This window comes from Olea europaea, unplaced genomic scaffold, assembly GCF_002742605.1.
Source record: "Olea europaea var. sylvestris unplaced genomic scaffold, O_europaea_v1 scaffold661, whole genome shotgun sequence".
In the NCBI taxonomy this organism is placed as follows: Eukaryota; Viridiplantae; Streptophyta; class Magnoliopsida; order Lamiales; family Oleaceae; genus Olea; species Olea europaea.
Window position 1 is genome coordinate 173,579 of NW_019264985.1, and position 17,404 is coordinate 190,982.

General features: G+C 34.8%; 2 protein-coding genes across 5 annotated transcripts; one reads left to right on the forward strand and one right to left on the reverse strand.

Moving 5' to 3' along the window:
* The first annotated feature begins 6,622 nt into the window (after positions 1–6,622).
* On the forward strand, positions 6,623–9,202 carry LOC111390203 (probable prolyl 4-hydroxylase 9). Its single transcript, XM_023015208.1, has 8 exons — positions 6,623–6,838; positions 6,963–7,091; positions 7,445–7,602; positions 7,764–7,866; positions 8,079–8,174; positions 8,491–8,556; positions 8,674–8,793; positions 8,944–9,202. Exons 1-8 carry the CDS (start codon positions 6,713–6,715, stop codon positions 9,031–9,033), a joined length of 888 nt encoding a protein of 295 aa, XP_022870976.1. The 5' UTR covers positions 6,623–6,712; the 3' UTR covers positions 9,034–9,202.
* A 266-nt stretch (positions 9,203–9,468) lies between these two features.
* LOC111390202 lies at positions 9,469–15,039 on the reverse strand. Of its 4 annotated transcripts, none has more exons than XM_023015206.1 (9): positions 14,773–15,039; positions 14,537–14,681; positions 14,092–14,260; positions 13,745–14,003; positions 13,477–13,565; positions 11,674–11,856; positions 11,479–11,564; positions 11,169–11,253; positions 9,469–10,158 (listed from the first exon to the last, which is right to left on the reverse strand). In XM_023015206.1, exons 1-9 carry the CDS (start codon positions 14,960–14,962, stop codon positions 10,000–10,002), a joined length of 1,365 nt encoding a protein of 454 aa, XP_022870974.1. In that variant the 5' UTR covers positions 14,963–15,039; the 3' UTR covers positions 9,469–9,999. The 4 variants fall into 4 exon arrangements, 2 of the variants coding, with proteins under 2 accessions (XP_022870974.1, XP_022870975.1); XM_023015207.1 differs by having other exon boundaries at positions 9,469–10,134; positions 14,773–15,038; XR_002701865.1 differs by having other exon boundaries at positions 10,018–10,134; positions 11,468–11,564.
* Positions 15,040–17,404: the final 2,365 nt, after the last annotated feature.

Genomic DNA, 17,404 nt, shown 5'->3' on the forward strand with positions numbered 1-17,404 from the left:
ACATACATAGATTTGTTTTCAATCGGTTTGTCTTGCTATTGTGCCATCATTTCAGTGGATTCTTTTCTTTCGGTTTTTCCCCTCCTTACGCAGCATAAACATAATTCGTTCAGGTTGGTATGTTGAGATACAAATGAACAGTTGGATAAGTATCTCATATATAAGCCTATTAAATATTTGTAAAGAATTAAAGAACTTGTCATCCAATTTTTATCTTGGTAATGGAAGCAAAGTTCATGTACGGGGAACTTAAACTCCCTTGTATTTGAGTTCTTAATGGTTTTCGAAGAACTCAATGTCAATAAAATCTCACATTTGAGTAAATATTGCCAGTCAGCCGAAGTTTTGCAGTGAATTTCGTCCACTTGTCCTGAAAGTTCTGTTATATTTGGCCCTTATCTTGTTACTATGCCTGAATGAAATAACAATGTTGCATATTGATGAAATGTCATGCGCACACAGGGATGATGTTAGTTTGAAATGTTCTTTCAATTTCTCAATAATTAAAAATTAAATAAATAAATGAGCAGAATGGCTTTCAGTTTTTCAATATCTATCGTATTCTTGAAAGAGGAAGTGCAATTTGATTGTAATCAATATCATATGTAGGAGAGTTCATCCAGGAATGTACTTGCTTGCTCTTGCTTATAGAACTTTTGATATTGAAAACGCAAGGAGAAGGAAACTGACAGTGAAGGGCATAGGTGTCGCCAAAATGTTTTGAGTTCTCAATTGGTGTAAGAGACTTGTATAGAAAGTATAGGCACTTCAATGGGTGTAACTGCTGAACTCCTACATGGTGATGACATCGTTATTGAGTCGTGGGTTCCCACAAGCAGATGTCTTTAATATTCTCTGATAGTTATTCAACTTGAAACTGTCTATGAAATAAAGCAATATTGTTACTCTAGATCCTTCAACCAGTTGATAATGACAAAAAGGCATAAAGTCAAGCTGTTTCCAGATGAATATGAAGTGAACATGAAATCTGTCACCATAGCTTGTAGATATGACGCTCAACATATGTCTTGTTTGGTTCCTAATTCATTTCGAAACTATTAGAAGTATGACTCAAATAAGAGTCTATATTGCATTAGATTTCTTACCTTTTTTGGGACTCTTTTAGGGCTAGATTTTATACTATAAATACAAGTCTCCTCTGTCAGTTTTATTGAAACCTTTTACTGTATTGTTCTCTCCTTTCATAGTGAATTAATAAAACATCGTTCATTCTGCAAGTTCTTCTTTTACTTACTTTAATCTTGTTCTTGGATTATTTGTGATCTTATTGAATACTTCAATTACAACAAGTGGAATTCATTAAATCTCAATTTTTGCATTATTGGAATCAGTCTCAACAAGTGGTATCAGAGCGGGGTTATTGGTGGATTTTTAGCATGAAATTGATCGAAAAATCGTTTGAAAATTACCAGAAAATCAGAAAACGAATCTGTCCAATTTTTCGATTTTCTGTCCGATCTGTTTTTGCATTTTCTGGTCAAACCAAAAAGATTTTGGAGAAACAAACACCACCAGTGGACTCAGCAGGCAGAGATGATCCAGAAAGGGTCATAGGTCGTCGGCGCGTTTCTGGCCAGTCGCCGACAGTGAAACTCCGGCCAAGAGAGTGGCGGCGCGTGCGGCAGTTTCCGGAGACGGTGTCTTCAGGCAATTTTCTCTGAAGGACGAGACGAATCTTGTGGTGGTGTCCAATTTCAATTTTCGGCAAAATTGTGATTTTGGACTATTTTGCCCTTTGCATGTTCGGTAGTTTTCAGTTTTTGGTGTTGCAAGTTGCAAGTTCTTCGTGATTTGACTGAGATTTTTTAGAGATGAATTCGTTGAAGTATGAAATTCCGTTATTGGATCGCAATACAAGATTTTCGCTGTGGCAAGTAAATGTGAGAGTTGTGTTGACGCAAATGGATCTTGATGATGCTTTGCTGGGTTTTGATAAGATGCCATCAAGCTTGTCTATGGAGGAGAAACAACGGAAGGAGTGGAAGGTTTTAGCGCAAATCCATCTTCATTTATCCAACAATTTGCTGCAAGATATTTTGAAGAAGAAGACAGCGGCTGCTTTGTGGCTCAAGTTGGAGCAGTTGTGCATGACAAAGAGTTTGACGAGCAAACTGACTCTAAAGCAGAGGTTGTATTCTCATCGCATGGCGGAATGAGGGTCACTGCAGGATCACCTTGCTGTGTTCAAGGAGATCGTTGCAGATTTCGAAACGTTGGAGGTAAAATATGATGAAGAGGATTAGCCTTGGTCCTGTTGTATTCGCTACCCAATTCTTTTTTATCATTTCGTGATACTGTTCTGTATAATCGTGACATGTTATCCATTGAGGAGATATGCGATGCCCTGTTCTCAAAAGAGAAGATGGAGTTATTGGTTGGAGATCCTGCATCTAGGAGTGGGGATGCTCTTGTTACTCATGGTGATCGATGAAGGAGTAGATCGAAGGTAAAGTACAGCAATGTGTATTGTTATTATTGCAAGAGGAAAGGACACATCAAGAAAGATTGCGACAAGTTGCAAGGTAAATGTGATTTACATGCAAAGCATGCGGGGCAATCAGGTAATTCGAACGAGACTAATATTGTTGAAAATTTTTGTGATGATGGAGATGTGATGTTGGCTGTATCTGACGGAGAATCCAAACCTGAGGAGTGGATTCTAGATTCTACTTGTTCGTATCATATGTGTCCCAATAGAGCTTTGTTTCAAACATATGAGACAGTGAAACAAGGTGGAGTTGTCATGGGAAACAACCAATCTTGCGGGTTGCAGGAATCGGTCGGGTCAGATTGAGGCTACAGGATGGAACAGTGAGGACACTTGATCAGGTTGGCCATGTTCCAGACTTGACAAAAAATCTCATATCACTGAGTACCTTGGATGAAAAATTGTACAAATTTTCTGGTGGAGGTGGAGTCTTGAAAGTTCGAAGGGGTGTCCGGGTTGTACTGGAGGGACGGAGGAAATCCCAGTTGTACATCTTGTAGGGGAGCGCACAACCAGTTTAGAGGCATTTGGACAAGTTCAGTACCGTGGTGGACATTCAATTTGGTACAATACCTCTCGGGTTTGGCTCTGGGTCAGTTAAGAACTTTGCTCAAGGGAGTGTTGGTGATTTCGTTTTGCCACCAGTTTTAGCGAGTATACTGTGTTCTTGTAATGCCAATGGACTCATGGAGCGTAGGTACAGTTTTGGAGATGTCTGTAATGCTTTAGAAATCATTGAAGGTGACAATATTGGCAAGGGACTTTCTGATTGTACATTTGGTGTGGTTTCTGCTACAGGATGTGCTTCGACCATATCCAGTGATTGTTAATTCCAGGAGGAATTTTGGGAGCCCAGGTTTAGGTTCGGGTGTCGCGTGTGGATGCTGGGTGGAGGAACATGTTTTCGTGGAGAGTTTGGTTACTGGGTTGAGGAGCTTGGTTATTCTGATGCAGACGGATTATTTTTTAAGGTGGAGAAATTTTGGAGCTTCGTTCGTTGCACCGAAATTTGAGTCAAGGTGGAGATTGTTAGAAGTGTGACTCAAATATGAGTCTAAATTACATTAGATTTCTTACCTTTTTTGGGACTCTTTTAGGACTAAATTTTATATTATAAATGCAAGGCTCTTCTATCAGTTTTATTGAAGCCTTTTGCTGTATTGTGCTCTCCTTTCATAGTGAATTAATAAAACATCGTTCCTTCTGTCAGTTCTTCTTTTACTTACTTTAATCTTGTTTTTGGATTATTTGTGATCTTGTTCAATACTTCAATTACAACAAGTGGAATTCATTAAATCTCAATTCTTACATTATTGGTCAATCGGTCCCAACAGGAACAATATCTTCTTTAGTGTTGGAAAGAAGATGATTATCGATTGGAGGTTATTGCGCACAAGAAAGGGCAAGTATAGCACAAGCTCATCTTGTCACTGGAGGCAGTCTATAGTGTAAGGGTAAAGCCTATAGTCTTGTGGGCTTCTCCTCATTCCAATGGCTTAGATCCCATCTTTATCATTTGCTTTACATAAGGAGCAATTCCTGGTTCATTAATCATCAGAAGAACCCTCATATTGAAGTTTACATTACACCATATCAAATCGAAATGAGGATGGCCGGTTTTCGTATGGCCTCCATTGTTCCTGGTGGTGGCTTGTATGGGAAGAATCAACTTCCTGATTCAGCTACTAATTCAGGTATTACAGAAATTAGTTTTGATCTCACTTCACATCTGAAATATGTGCAATCTCCATTGAAATAATATCAGGTACCATCTGGACCTCTGATTCTTACTGAATCAGTGTTTTCACTTAATCACTATAAGGCAAATACATGTTATTATTGTCCTTGAATATTGCAAAACAGTCAATCACGAGTCAGGATCTGGAAGAGAATATTGGCATAACAATCTTATTGATTTTTGATTTACTTTCGGCTCACAGCGGGGAGGAATGTATAAGATGGAAGAATTCGATTATGAAAGCATATTTGTAAGTCTAATTGTCTGGGAAGATGTTATCTTCTTGTTGCTCCGTGGCTGGGTGTCGAAGATTGTTTCTTAATTTGAAGAACTGCTTATTTTTATCTAATGTATGAATTGCACTAACAAGATTGTGAGTTACTATTTAAGAGCCCATTTGGCAAATAAGTCCATGATATATAAGCAATGGGCCTTGCATAAATATGTGGTCAAAAGTTCGAGTTCCTTCAGGGCCACTGAAATGAGTACCCGACTATAAATTTCAGGACTCCGTGAGATTAATAGAGGTCTCGTAAGTTGACTCTAACACCCACGGACAAAAAATAAATAAATGTGTTTAAAAATGTAAGGAGAATGAATCCTACACAAAATAAGAAATAAGTTAACCGAATTAAGGTTCGCATAAGCCTCTGCAACTCAGGAGTTGAAGAATAGAAAAAGCAAAGGACATAGACAAGCCCAATTTGCACAAGTTATAGCGTGATGAAGGATTAGAACAAGGGACGTAAGAGTGCTAATTTTTACATTTTAGAAGTCGAATGATCAAAACAAACGATACAGATGAGTAACAGTTACTCAAGTGTTCCTAGGTCAAGAATCCAAAGTCGAAGAACAACTCGAGCAAATTGCATAAGCTTGCATTGTACACATGGCATAAATACTCGTGACTCAAAAGTTAAAAAAGGATAGTGATATGAAGACAGGAGAATCGAAGTAAAGAGCTTAAGAATTGAGAATGGGTTGTCAATGGATTCCACCTGGACTTATCAATCATAATACAGAAGGTACAGATTCTCGTAATCTCAAGGGTTAAATCTGCACCCCACGTGCACTACATGTATCTTCAATAATCAACATCTGACTACTATTATTTAAATTATGAATCGTGCTACAGTGTTTGATATCTTTATATAATCCTCAGTATAACGTCACATGACACTTTATCATTAAATTATTTTAAATATAGTTAGCTTTTTCATCAATTCATTTACTGTCACGTCGAATTATGTCACTGCATTTGTAAAAAAAAATTTATTTATTTTATTTTTTGGACAAATTGGCAAAATCATTAAATTATTCAGTTAGAGCTTGTTTGATGCCCAATTTTTTTTTTTTCAAAAAATACATTTTTGAATAGTGATTCGATGAAGAATGTGTGGTTAAAAAAGAATGAAAAGTTTTGAGTTGTGTGTAATATTATTTTTATTGAAAAGACAAGAGAGAAAAATATTTTTTGAAAAAATGGGAATCAAACAATGCCTTAATTTATCAGCCTATCCTCAATAAAAAAAAATCCCGAAAATCAGTATTTTTTTTTATCACATTGGGTAAATACACTAGATGTCACTCAACTTTCGACAAAGTTTCATTTAGTCATTCAACTTTTCTTGTTCCAAACTCATCATTCAAGCTATACAACTACCTTTGCAGGGGTGTTCTAGGATAGGAATAGACATGATTCATTTCATCTAATCTTAACCTGATTATAGTGAATTTTTTTCTTTTCCTATTTCCACCACAAAAAAAAAAAAAAACACTTTCTTACGTTGCTTTCTAGAATCCATCTAAGTTATATGCTTGCTCGGTATAAAAGGTCTATCAATTTTTGATTCTATAAAAAAATTAATCTCTTTTTCTGCATAACACATAATTTCTTAAGTGGAGCAATAGTATTGCTAATGGAGCTCTTTAGTTGTTCAATTGTGTGATGTTAAGCTCTTTTAACTTATATAAACTTCATATCTACGTAATACGTGATTTTGTCAAAAATTGGATTCAATAGAATGATGCTAAATTAAAAGCGTGAGTTCGCATTGTTGTACAACCAACTTAGCAACCTACCCGAGGAGTCCACTGTCAATTCTTCCTACAACGCAAGAAAGGACTTCAAATTTTCCAATAGACTGGTTCTGGTAATAAACTGAAACTTATATGATAAGTTTTAAACAATAAAAGAAAGTTGAATAGCTAACATGAAATTTCAGTGTAAGTTGGGGGACCTTCTACGTTATTTTACCCGACAAACAAAAATCACTTCCCGCCATGTACGGAAGACAAGTCGTACAAAAGTCACGATCGATTTGCTTGCTGCACTTGAAAGTTGAAACATAATATGAATACTCGAAAACACAAAAGGAAAAGAAAGAACAAGAAAGAAAACTATGTTTAGCTGGTGAAAGAATAAGACTAATCGCCATTGATGTTTTTGATCAAGGAAAAAAAAAATGAAGAACAAAGGAAGCAAACTTGGGGGCGGAAATTGGATGATTTCAGGGTTGCCATCCATTTTCTTGCTATGCATATTCTTTTTTCTTGCCGGGTTCTTTGGTTCTAGTCTCTTCTCTCAGCAGGTCCCTTCAATTTCTATATTATGCATCTATCTTTATCTCCCTGCAATAATCTAACTCGTTTGTGAAGATAGCAACTTGAGTGGCTAGGCTTTGTGGGCTAATATGTTGATTATGTGCGTGACAGGGAGTGTCGAGTACTTCTTTAAGGACTTGGCCTCGGGGACTGCAGGAAGAGAAGACGAAGAAGAAAGAATTTGATGCTTTGCCACGGGGAAAGACTGGAGAGAATTCTCTCACTTCGATCCCTTTTCAGGTGAATTTTGATCTGAATTCTAATTCTAATTTCTGTGCAAATCTTCAGTGATGAAATGAAATTTGAATCCTCTACACTGAGGGTGGTTAATCCATATGGATTTTTCAAACACATTTCAAATGCATTTTATAAATCCCTCCACAGCAACTAATAGATTTCCAATGCTGTCGGTTTATTGTAAAAATGGAACTCGATAAAAGAATAGAACTTTTCAATGATAAGCTACAAACACATTTGAAACCACAGTTGTTGTTAATGTGTATAAATCTAAACATCAGCCACACAATCTGATGTTTATAAGTATTTGCTCTTGAAATCATATTCTTGTTCCTTTATTGCTCTCTCTGATACAGATTTTGAGCTGGAATCCACGGGCATTATACTTTCCAAATTTTGCTAGTGCAGAACAATGCAAAAGCATAATCGAAATTGCAAGGGCACGCCTTGAACCATCTTCCTTAGCACTACGTGAGGGAGAAACAGCTGAAAATACCAAAGGTATTAGGACAAGGTAATTACTCTTTCCAACTGGAGTCAAATGGTGGGTTCTAAGGAAGCATATATATTATTTCTATGCACAAACTCTACTTTTTAAAATTCTGTTACTGCATTGAATTTTGCATAAAACTATCTGTGTGATACCTTTCAAATTGTGATTTTCTTTCCTCTCAGTTCTGGCATGTTTATAAGTGCATCGGAAGACAAAACTGGAATCTTGTATCAGATTGAGGCAAAAATTGCAAAAGCAACAATGATCCCCAGATCCCATGGAGAGGTAATGTGAGTTAAGCTACATCATTTATTTTCTCTCTCTGTACCCAAGTACGCCTTTTATAAAATGGTATCTTTTTGCTTTTTCATAAAGAATAATGTGGATGTGTTTAGTTTGCCAAGAAGATGCATAATTTTTCACTTCATACACTTGTGTGAATTTGAATTAGTTAAATCTTTAAAAGTTCTCTGAATCATGCATGTACCATGTTTCAGGCCTTCAATGTCTTGCGTTATGAGATCGGTCAGAGATATCATTCTCATTATGATGCTTTCAATCCTGCTGAATACGGTCCACAGAAGAGCCAAAGGGTAATGCAAGAAAGATATTAGATATTCATTCATTCAATCTTTTCTAAGAGAAATGGTTTAGTGCCTGATGGCCCAAGAAGGGGCAGAAATCCGGTGATGACAGATCTCAGGATGAAGTGTTCATGTCAATCATTTACGCCACAATTGTGTCTCTTTACATTAATTCTTCTTCCCTTTCTACAATCACCAGCTCAACATAAAAACAGCTCAAGATTGCCCACAGAGAGATCTTCCTAAGCTAGTTAATGAAATAGGTTTCTTGTTCAAGAGTTTATGCACATACTGTTAAATAGGTCTAATAATTTGATTTGTTCAGGTTGCTTCTTTCTTGTTGTATTTGTCTGAGGTCGAAGAAGGGGGTGAAACCATGTTCCCTTTGGAGGTAAGATCAATCATTTTTCTTTTGTTATTTCGTAATTTACCAGCATCCTTTTCCTTCTATTGCTCCCTCCTCTCTTCAGTACTGTAATCAGCAGTCACTCGATGCTTTGATCTACAGAACGGGCTAAACACGGACGCTACTTATGATTTTCGTAAATGTATGGGTATGAAAGTAAAGCCGCACCAAGGAGATGGACTTCTGTTCTACTCGCTATTCCCTAATGGTACTATTGACCCGGTGAGTCGCTATGCATAAATGTAATTGTGGTTCTTGCACTGTTTTGCTTCTATCTTTTCTTTTACTTCACATTTATATCAATTCCTGTTTGTCTCCATGGTTGTGTTGAGTTTCGACCCTTAAAACGCATTTCTTTTGCTACTACTGTAGACATCTCTTCATGGGAGCTGCCCAGTGATCAAGGGGGAAAAATGGGTAGCCACAAAGTGGATCAGGGATCAAGATCAGGAAGAAGAGTAAGTTTATGTTAACTGGTCGAATTAGATTGGACGTCCATTTTTATGGAAAGTTAGGAAGATTTATCTCGTGTCTGGTACTGCATGGTTCTACTCTGCAAGAACTCCGAATCATTCTCTTGAAGAGTTCCAAATAAGTTTTATGTAGTGCATAGAAATACTAGCAAAATCTAGCCCTTCTCTAAGCCTTTTGCTATTTACTTCTGAAAAGGGAGCTTTAATCCTCTTTTCTTTGAAATTTCACAAAAATATTGATCCCGAGCAATGGTAGAAATGTAAAGGCATGGAGCTGTCCAGTTTTGATTAGGCCAGTGCCCGGCCAAGGGTGGCTAAATATGGAATCCGTGGAGTTTTATCATTTCTGAACTATAAACTTCATCTAATTTATTACAACAATCTTCAAATAAATCTTCAAAAAGGGTATATCAACGACGACAGCTGAATTTAAGTACTGGTAAACAAATTTATGGTGCTGAAAGTAGAGTCAATTCTATTGAAACTATTCACCAATAAGACACATAGATAAGCAAATCCTAAGGACATTGAATACTTGATCACTCTGCTAAATGTTCTACAAAACAGGAAATTATTTCTCTTAACTGGGTAGCTTCAAAGCTGGCAAACCCTGCTCTTTGGTATTTTATAGTTATGAACGAAACCCAGAATATAGACATAATCAGAGGATTATTTGCTACTCTGTATGCCTCCTTACACTTTCTGAACAGCAGCTGCCCATTATTGTTGGCCAGATGCAATTGACTGAAACGAATTACGTAAAATTGAAGACTTACCCTGTATTATCCTCTTGTTGGATTCCCTTGTTTCTGGTAAGAAGTGTATGATTCCCAAGTTTCTCATCTTTGGTTTCAAATTTACATGCGTGGTGAGATTGTGAAGTCACAAAAATGACAACTCGACAAATCAGAGATCGATCCATCACACCTTGAGGTTAATAGAGCGAATTTCCAAATCACAAGTTACGCCTGTTCTGATGGAGTTGCTTTCCCCATTTTTTCAATATATGCATGCAATAAGCTGCAGAGAATAGTCCAAGAGTGGAAAATGCCATGATAGTTGAGTTCCAAATGCTCTTGTAATAACCTCCCTGCAACATCAGCACAATTGCAACCTACGTCGATTTAGGACATATAAATCTAATCAGAAACTAGAAAATCTAAAAATAAATAAAATATGAAATGATACTTGTGTGTGTGTGTGTGTGTGTGTGTGTGAATATATATATATATATATATATAGGTTGCATTGGACGGTTTAGATGTGCATTGGTCGATGGTATTAACAAGACGCAAATAAAAGGATGTGACTAGCCAAATACACTGACTGAAATCGATAATTGGACACTGCCTATCGATGTGCAGGTGTACATTGAAGAGTTGTGGGCAGCTGAAAATCTTGTCTAATCAGGAGTAGCGTGATTTTAACACTGAAAAAAGGTGTATCATTTCAGAAGAGACACCTAAAGGCCTACAAATAATGGCATGCCAAATCAATTCAGAAATTGATCTCTCCTTTCATTCACTAGAAAATCAAGCTTCTATAATTTTCAAACATCCAAGTATTCATGGTCACTAAAGTCGTATAGAGTATGTTCAAACTTCAGTTGCCTCTCAAGGTCAGTATTGAAGCAGTAATGATTTTGAAAATAGTGTTGTATCACAAGTGAGAGGGTGATTTTTATCTGAAGGAGATTTGCTAAGTGCACACCTAACATTTTAGGTTCTTAGATTATTATATCATTGAGTTTCTGAATCAATTATTTTGTTATTTGGCCATTTTCCAGCAACATGAAATGTAGTTAATCATTAGCCTAAATCCTAAAATTGCAAACTAACATATCCAACAAACCTCATTAAGCTCTACTACAGCCGAACAGATTCAAACTAGACTAGAACTTCACTTCACCTTTGGAAGATAAAAATTGAAGGATGAATCAATCTTCTGATATCCATCCTGGTTGAATTTTCTATCAGGGAGTTTACAGATAGAGGAACACAAGAAAAGATATACTAAAATGATCCTAAATAGCCCATAATCAATCAAGAGGAAGTTGTAGAAGACAGAGATATAAACAATTCATTAATTACAACCCTAAAACGACGTGGTTACAGCAGCACACACCTGTAATACAAGAAACAGAAGTATTGCATTTGCAGGAACAAGAGATAGACTCATCATTCCTCCACGAACTTCATTTGGCACATACCTATGCACATAGCAGCAAGATAACATATGTCAAAAATACTCCTGAATTTTGAAAGAGGCAATTTATGTTTCCAGTCCATAATGGCGTCTTGCACTCTATCAAAAAGCTCAATTGATGTTTTGTCCTCACGAAATGAATGAAAGATGTAGTGCCCTCATAAGGCACCGAATATTTATAAGAGCCAGGTATAAGGATTTTTTAGGAAAAAATTTACAAATAATTGACATTGATCTCAATCTGGCAAGTGAAGGCAAAACCATGCCCACGCAAGCATGAAACAATATGAACAGCATCACGAGAACTCCAATTTCCTGTGCATAAAATAACATAATAAAAAACAAGTAACATCAAGCTAGGAATTTTTATATTAAAATGATCACCGAATGTTCTTCTAGTGATCAATGACCTAAAAGTGTGAACCTGATAATCATAAGCAACTATAGAGAAAACAAGGCCCATCATGATAAGCAAATATACTAAGCATTCTTCCATTCGAATCGACAAGGGTCCATTGAACAACCATGGAAATCCAGTGCTGCCAAGCATCCTAGCGCCCAGGAAACAAGGATATATCAATCCCAATGATACATCTCTCCCATCAGCCTACAACCAAGACATGATCAAACAAATTCTTTCACATATCACTAATTTAAAAAAATAATAATAATAAATAAATAAATAAATACGAAAGATTTTCAGATCAAATCAGAATACTATTGATAATCTAGTTAAACTTTGCAGCAGATAGCGTTCAATTCATAAAACCAGAAAGGAATGCTGGCAACACAAAATAGAACAACCACACAAGAAGAAAGAAAAGAACAAATGATAGAAAGCACAAATCAGAACAAATTTATTTAAAGATTAGAACAAATCATAACGTGTTTATTTAAAGATTAACCATAATTAAAAGAAAATCCTAGGCAATTTACAGACTAAATCACTCTGTGTTATGAAAGACTGATAATTACTAGTTCATAATACATTAGTGAGCACAAATTATTAAATTAAATCACTACTGGTAGATATTGAGGCGTATTCCAAGCAATATTTATATAATTGACCACAAAGTGTTAGCATATAATATGTTCGGTCCTCATCTTATTTGTTTTCTGTTTATTTTCCTTTTCAAATCTGTCCAAATTTAATTGAGAGGGATCTAAGCAGAAGCATAAAGATTACACATGGTCTCAGCAAACTGTTACATACAACTTGACAAGTATAAAGCAAATAAAAAAAAAAGGTTGAACCCCAACCTTAAGGGTCCCCCACCGCCCCTGCCCTGGAGAATCGTGAGAGAGGTAAATCGCAGGTTTGCCTCCAAGGGTACAGGTGGAAGGCTGCTTGTACACTTGCACTTATCCAAGAGCCAAATCCATATTTCAGGATTCGAACCCTTGACGCGGCAGCTTCAAGCAAAGCTGGATTTCTCCACCTTCCCCTTTTACCACTTGGAGATGTGCCTTGGGGGCTAAACATCAAATAAAAGGCTGTGATTAACCCATTCTAAATACAGCGCTCCAATGGGTATTCTTTAACCATCTTGGCCCCAGTGATACTGAAATAGCTATAGGAGATCATTGTGTGAAAATACGCATCCAAATTCATCAAAGTGCTTCTTGGATTAGATTGGTGATCGTGTTTAAAATGTCAAATATGGAGAAACATGCTGAGACATCTCAGAATGACAGAAATTTGGTGTCAGTGTCAGCTTTTTCAGAATGACAGAAAAATGGTGTTAGTGTCAGCTTCTAACCCTTGAAACACATTTTATGAAAATAATAGTATTAGTCCATTATGATGCAGATGTACCTTAATTCAGACCAAGGACAAGGCTAAAATTAGACATGACTTCATTTAGATCCTACAGTATATAAGATAATAAGAATATGAAGAGCTTTACTATGAAAATCCAATAGTCACTGAAACTTTTGAAGTACTGCATTAAATGGTTAGTTATTTTACAACTAGAATGTTAAATAAGCATTATCATATCTATAAGGTCTATAATTAATAAATAAAAAATAAAAAAATAGAACATTGTCTTCTGTTTTCAAGATCTTTTTAATAAACCAACACTTATTCATGTTCAAAAGCAGAGGAAAAACAGAACATGGATAGCGCAAAAATTCAGCAGAAACAACTAATATGACTTTTATGAGAACTTTTAATATATGCTGAGGGGGAAAATATCAAGGAATTCAAATACAATCGAAATCTTACCACTATAGTAGGAGCCCAAAGAATCCAGAAGGCAACTGCAGAGAAATGGACACAGGCTTGCACCCATGATAACAACCATATCTTTTTCTCTGAAATAACACATATTATTATTTGTCTAAAGATGTCGCCACCGACTTTATCATCCAATAAAAGAAATTCAAATCTTGTACCGTTTTCATCTCATGTCTGCTTAATAATTTGACCAAATTCACAACACACAGTAAAATGACAATATGTCATATAATTCAAATGGTTGCAAGATGCATACCACTGATGACATTTCTGTAAAACAAAATCTGGTAATCCTTGAAAGATGCTACTTGTGAAGCTTCTTTCCATCCACGTGTGACATAAGTGATTGCGGCAACTGTTATAACAATAGCTGCATTGCAAATAGAAGCTATATTTTTGTTCACATTACTATCAATCAGCCAATTACCAAGCACCTGGCTGCCTATGAAAGATGCAGATTCAAAGAAAGTCATTAGCCAAAACATATTATTCAGTGCATCATGCCTCAGGCTCAGCTGCAAAGATAAATAAAAACAAATGTTGTTATTGCTCAACGGATTCCACTGCCATTAGCTATGCTGCCGATAGATATATAAGACCGACCTTATCATTCTCAACTACCATCCATGTTTCGAAACTGAAGGAAAATATTGAAGAGGCCAGAGAGAGACAGATGCTCGCCAACCAAAATGCTGGTTCTGCAGTAATTCTCTTCCATATTCCAACAAAAAGGTGCAGCAGGTAAAACAACAAACATAATTTCTTATGACCACTGCACACCCAAGGAAAAATTATTAAATTTCCATCTAAAAGAGTGTTGTCAAAACATAAAACTAGCACTTGAAGATAACTCAAACCGCAAATTCATAACAGTAACGTGCTCAAGTACGAAAACCAGTACTAAGTTTGCCCATTAATGCTTGCAAGATCAATCATGAACTTAACTGAGCAATGAAAGCAGCAATGCGTAAGAAGAACAAGTGCAGGATATAATTGGAAATTTAACTGGAGGCGTGATAACAAAAAACTATGGAAGTCGTTCACTTACATAAGATCAGAAAGCATTCCAAGAAAACTGCCGATTAATAGAGAGACCCCATATCCAACACATAACGACATCACCATTTGCTCTTTGCTCACACCATAATATGCCCATTCGTACTCCCCAAACACTGCCCATAGTCCATCAATCACTGCATACACAGAATAATAAAAAAGAAAACCCAGAAAGTTTAACGATATTTAAGACAATAATTAACCTAAAATAGAAGAAGAATGATTGACCTGAGGATAGTGAATAGAAGAGAAGAAAGGTTCGTTGGAAGCGAAGGAGAGAAGAGGAAGACGCGTGATCAAACACATTTGGGATGGTTTTGTTGGGTAAACATAAGATTGAAAGGAAGCAACATATGAACATGAAATTGTACAGTCCCTTGTTTGGTTCCCATATTTCGGTTTCAATTACTACTCCCATTTTTGGACAGTAGAAGGGAATTCAGAGCAAATGTGAATTGTTTAGATCTCAAAAACACAGATTGAAATCACAGTAAAAAAAAAAAATAAAAAAAAAATTAAGGAAATTGCTACAAATGTCTACTTTTAGGGTAATTATACTAAAGAGTAAATTTCACAAAATGTCCATTTTTATCTAGTCACTTACAAAAATGTCCACCATTACAAAAATATCTAATTTGAAAGAATTTAAACCAAAATACCCTTATTAACAATTTATAATTTCACACTAAGACAAAAAAAATGAACATTTTTACAATATTGTTATTGACTAATAAAATTTTGACGTATTACTTACCATATTTATTTCAAAAACTATACATGTTAAATCACAATAAATATTATGTTTTTCATTGATTCAGAAATGTCGAGAACAACATTTTTAAATGTAGAAAAATGTCATGTTCAAAATAAAATGTCATTCTAGACAAATGAAACGGTGTTCAAATGTCGAGAATGAGATATGAAATGTCAAGAAACATTATTTTAATATAACTTCTCATGGAAGCCACTTCTCAAAATTTGTGACAAATTGATAAAAAAATCAAATGTCGAGAACGGCATTTAAAATATTGAGAATATCATTTCAAAATGTAACTTTTCATTAAGAGCATAATGAAAAAGTTGGCATATTACTTACCATATTTATTTCAAAAACTATACATGTTAAATCACAATAAATACTATGTTTTTCATTGATTCAGAAATGTCGAGAACAACATTTTTAAATGTAGAAAAATGTCATGTTCAAAATAAAATGTCATTTTAGACAAATAAAACGGTGTTCAAATGTCGAGAATGAGATATGAAATGTCAAGAAACATTATTTTAATATAACTTCTCATGGAAGCCACTTCTCAAAATTTGTGACAAATTGATAAAAAAATCAAATGTCGAGAACGGCATTTAAAATATTGAGAATATCATTTCAAAATGTAACTTTTCATTAAGAGCATAATGAAAAAGTTGGCATATTACTTACCATATTTATTTCAAAAACTATACATGTTAAATCACAATAAATACTATGTTTTTCATTGATTCAGAAATGTCGAGAACAACATTTTTAAATGTAGAAAAATGTCATGTTCAAAATAAAATGTCATTTTAGACAAATAAAACGGTGTTCAAATGTCGAGAATGAGATATGAAATGTCAAGAAACATTATTTTAATATAACTTCTCATGGAAGCCACTTCTCAAAATTTGTGACAAATTGATAAAAAAATCAAATGTCGAGAACGGCATTTAAAATATTGAGAATATCATTTCAAAATGTAACTTTTCATTAAGAGCATAATGAAAAAGTTGGCACTAAATTCAAATGAGTGGACAATTTTCAACTTATACCCTTAAAATTGGACATTCTTAAAAATACCCCTAAAGACTATACTAAATTTATTAAGTGCACCACATTTTTTTTTATTTACTTAAATAACCTTAAATAAAATTACATAATTAGAGTTTTAATATACTTTTTTAATAAAATAAATTATTATTCCATCACAAACATAAAAATAAACATAATCCTTTCTTCTACATTTGCAGTGTTTTCTGCCTCATTCATACACATCTATCAATTTGTTTAATCTCCAAAGTTTCGATCAATTTTTGATTTCTTACACTTGTTCAAGCAATTGATTAAAAAAAAATTATTAATGACAAATTGCATTGAGAATAAAGTCTTGCAGAGACAAAAGTACAAAGATCTAATCCAAATGATCTATGTTCACTTTATCGCATTTGCTATCACATAAATTTACCATTTTGTGCATTTTTTTATGATGAGATAAAAAGTGTGTGTACTAGTAATTTGTCTCTCCACATTTTAACAAAAGCTTCCAAAAATTGGGATTGATGATTTTATCACAATCTCAGACCTTCTGGATTCTTCAGAGTGATGATCTGATTTTTGCTGTTTAGTGAGCATCTCTGATTTCGATGAGAATTGACATTTTCGAAATGAAAGATCCCGATCTGATGCTGAATCAAAAGTCCTAAGTTCTAACCAAATAGGGTAGAAAGGGTTGGAGAAGAAAGATGATTAATAATGGGATAATATGTACTAGAAAGGGTTAGAGAAGAAAGATTATTAATAATGGGATAATATGTACACCACATTTTTTTTCATTTTTCATTTTTATTGTGTTAGGAGTATAATTGTAAATTTATTGTGGTGTATTTATTGAAATTATATTTTAATTGTGGTGTGAATTTAATGTGGTGTAGTAATTAAATTTTATAGTGGTAATATAATTTTACGTCTACTTTTATTTAGAATTTGTTGAATGTCCATTTTACTATTGTTTAGACCAAAATGCCCTCAATAGCAATTTTAAATTCCACAAGGCAAAATCATTCATAGAATTAAAAATTATATTGGCTAATAATAATTTGACAATAA

Coding starts and splice junctions, on each gene's coding strand:
- LOC111390203 (XM_023015208.1), top strand. CDS start 6,713: ATGAAGAACAAAGGAAGCAAACTTGGGGGCGGAAATTGGATGATTTCA. Junction 7,603..7,763: donor ACCAAAGGTATTAGGACAAG/GTAATTACTCTT, acceptor CTTTCCTCTCAG/TTCTGGCATGTTTATAAGTG. Junction 7,867..8,078: donor TCCCCAGATCCCATGGAGAG/GTAATGTGAGTT, acceptor ACCATGTTTCAG/GCCTTCAATGTCTTGCGTTA.
- LOC111390202 (XM_023015206.1), bottom strand. CDS start 14,962: ATGGGAGTAGTAATTGAAACCGAAATATGGGAACCAAACAAGGGACTG. Junction 14,261..14,536: donor GGAATGCTTTCTGATCTTAT/GTAAGTGAACGA, acceptor TTGGGTGTGCAG/TGGTCATAAGAAATTATGTT. Junction 11,254..11,478: donor CTTGCCAGATTGAGATCAAT/GTCAATTATTTG, acceptor CTATGTGCATAG/GTATGTGCCAAATGAAGTTC.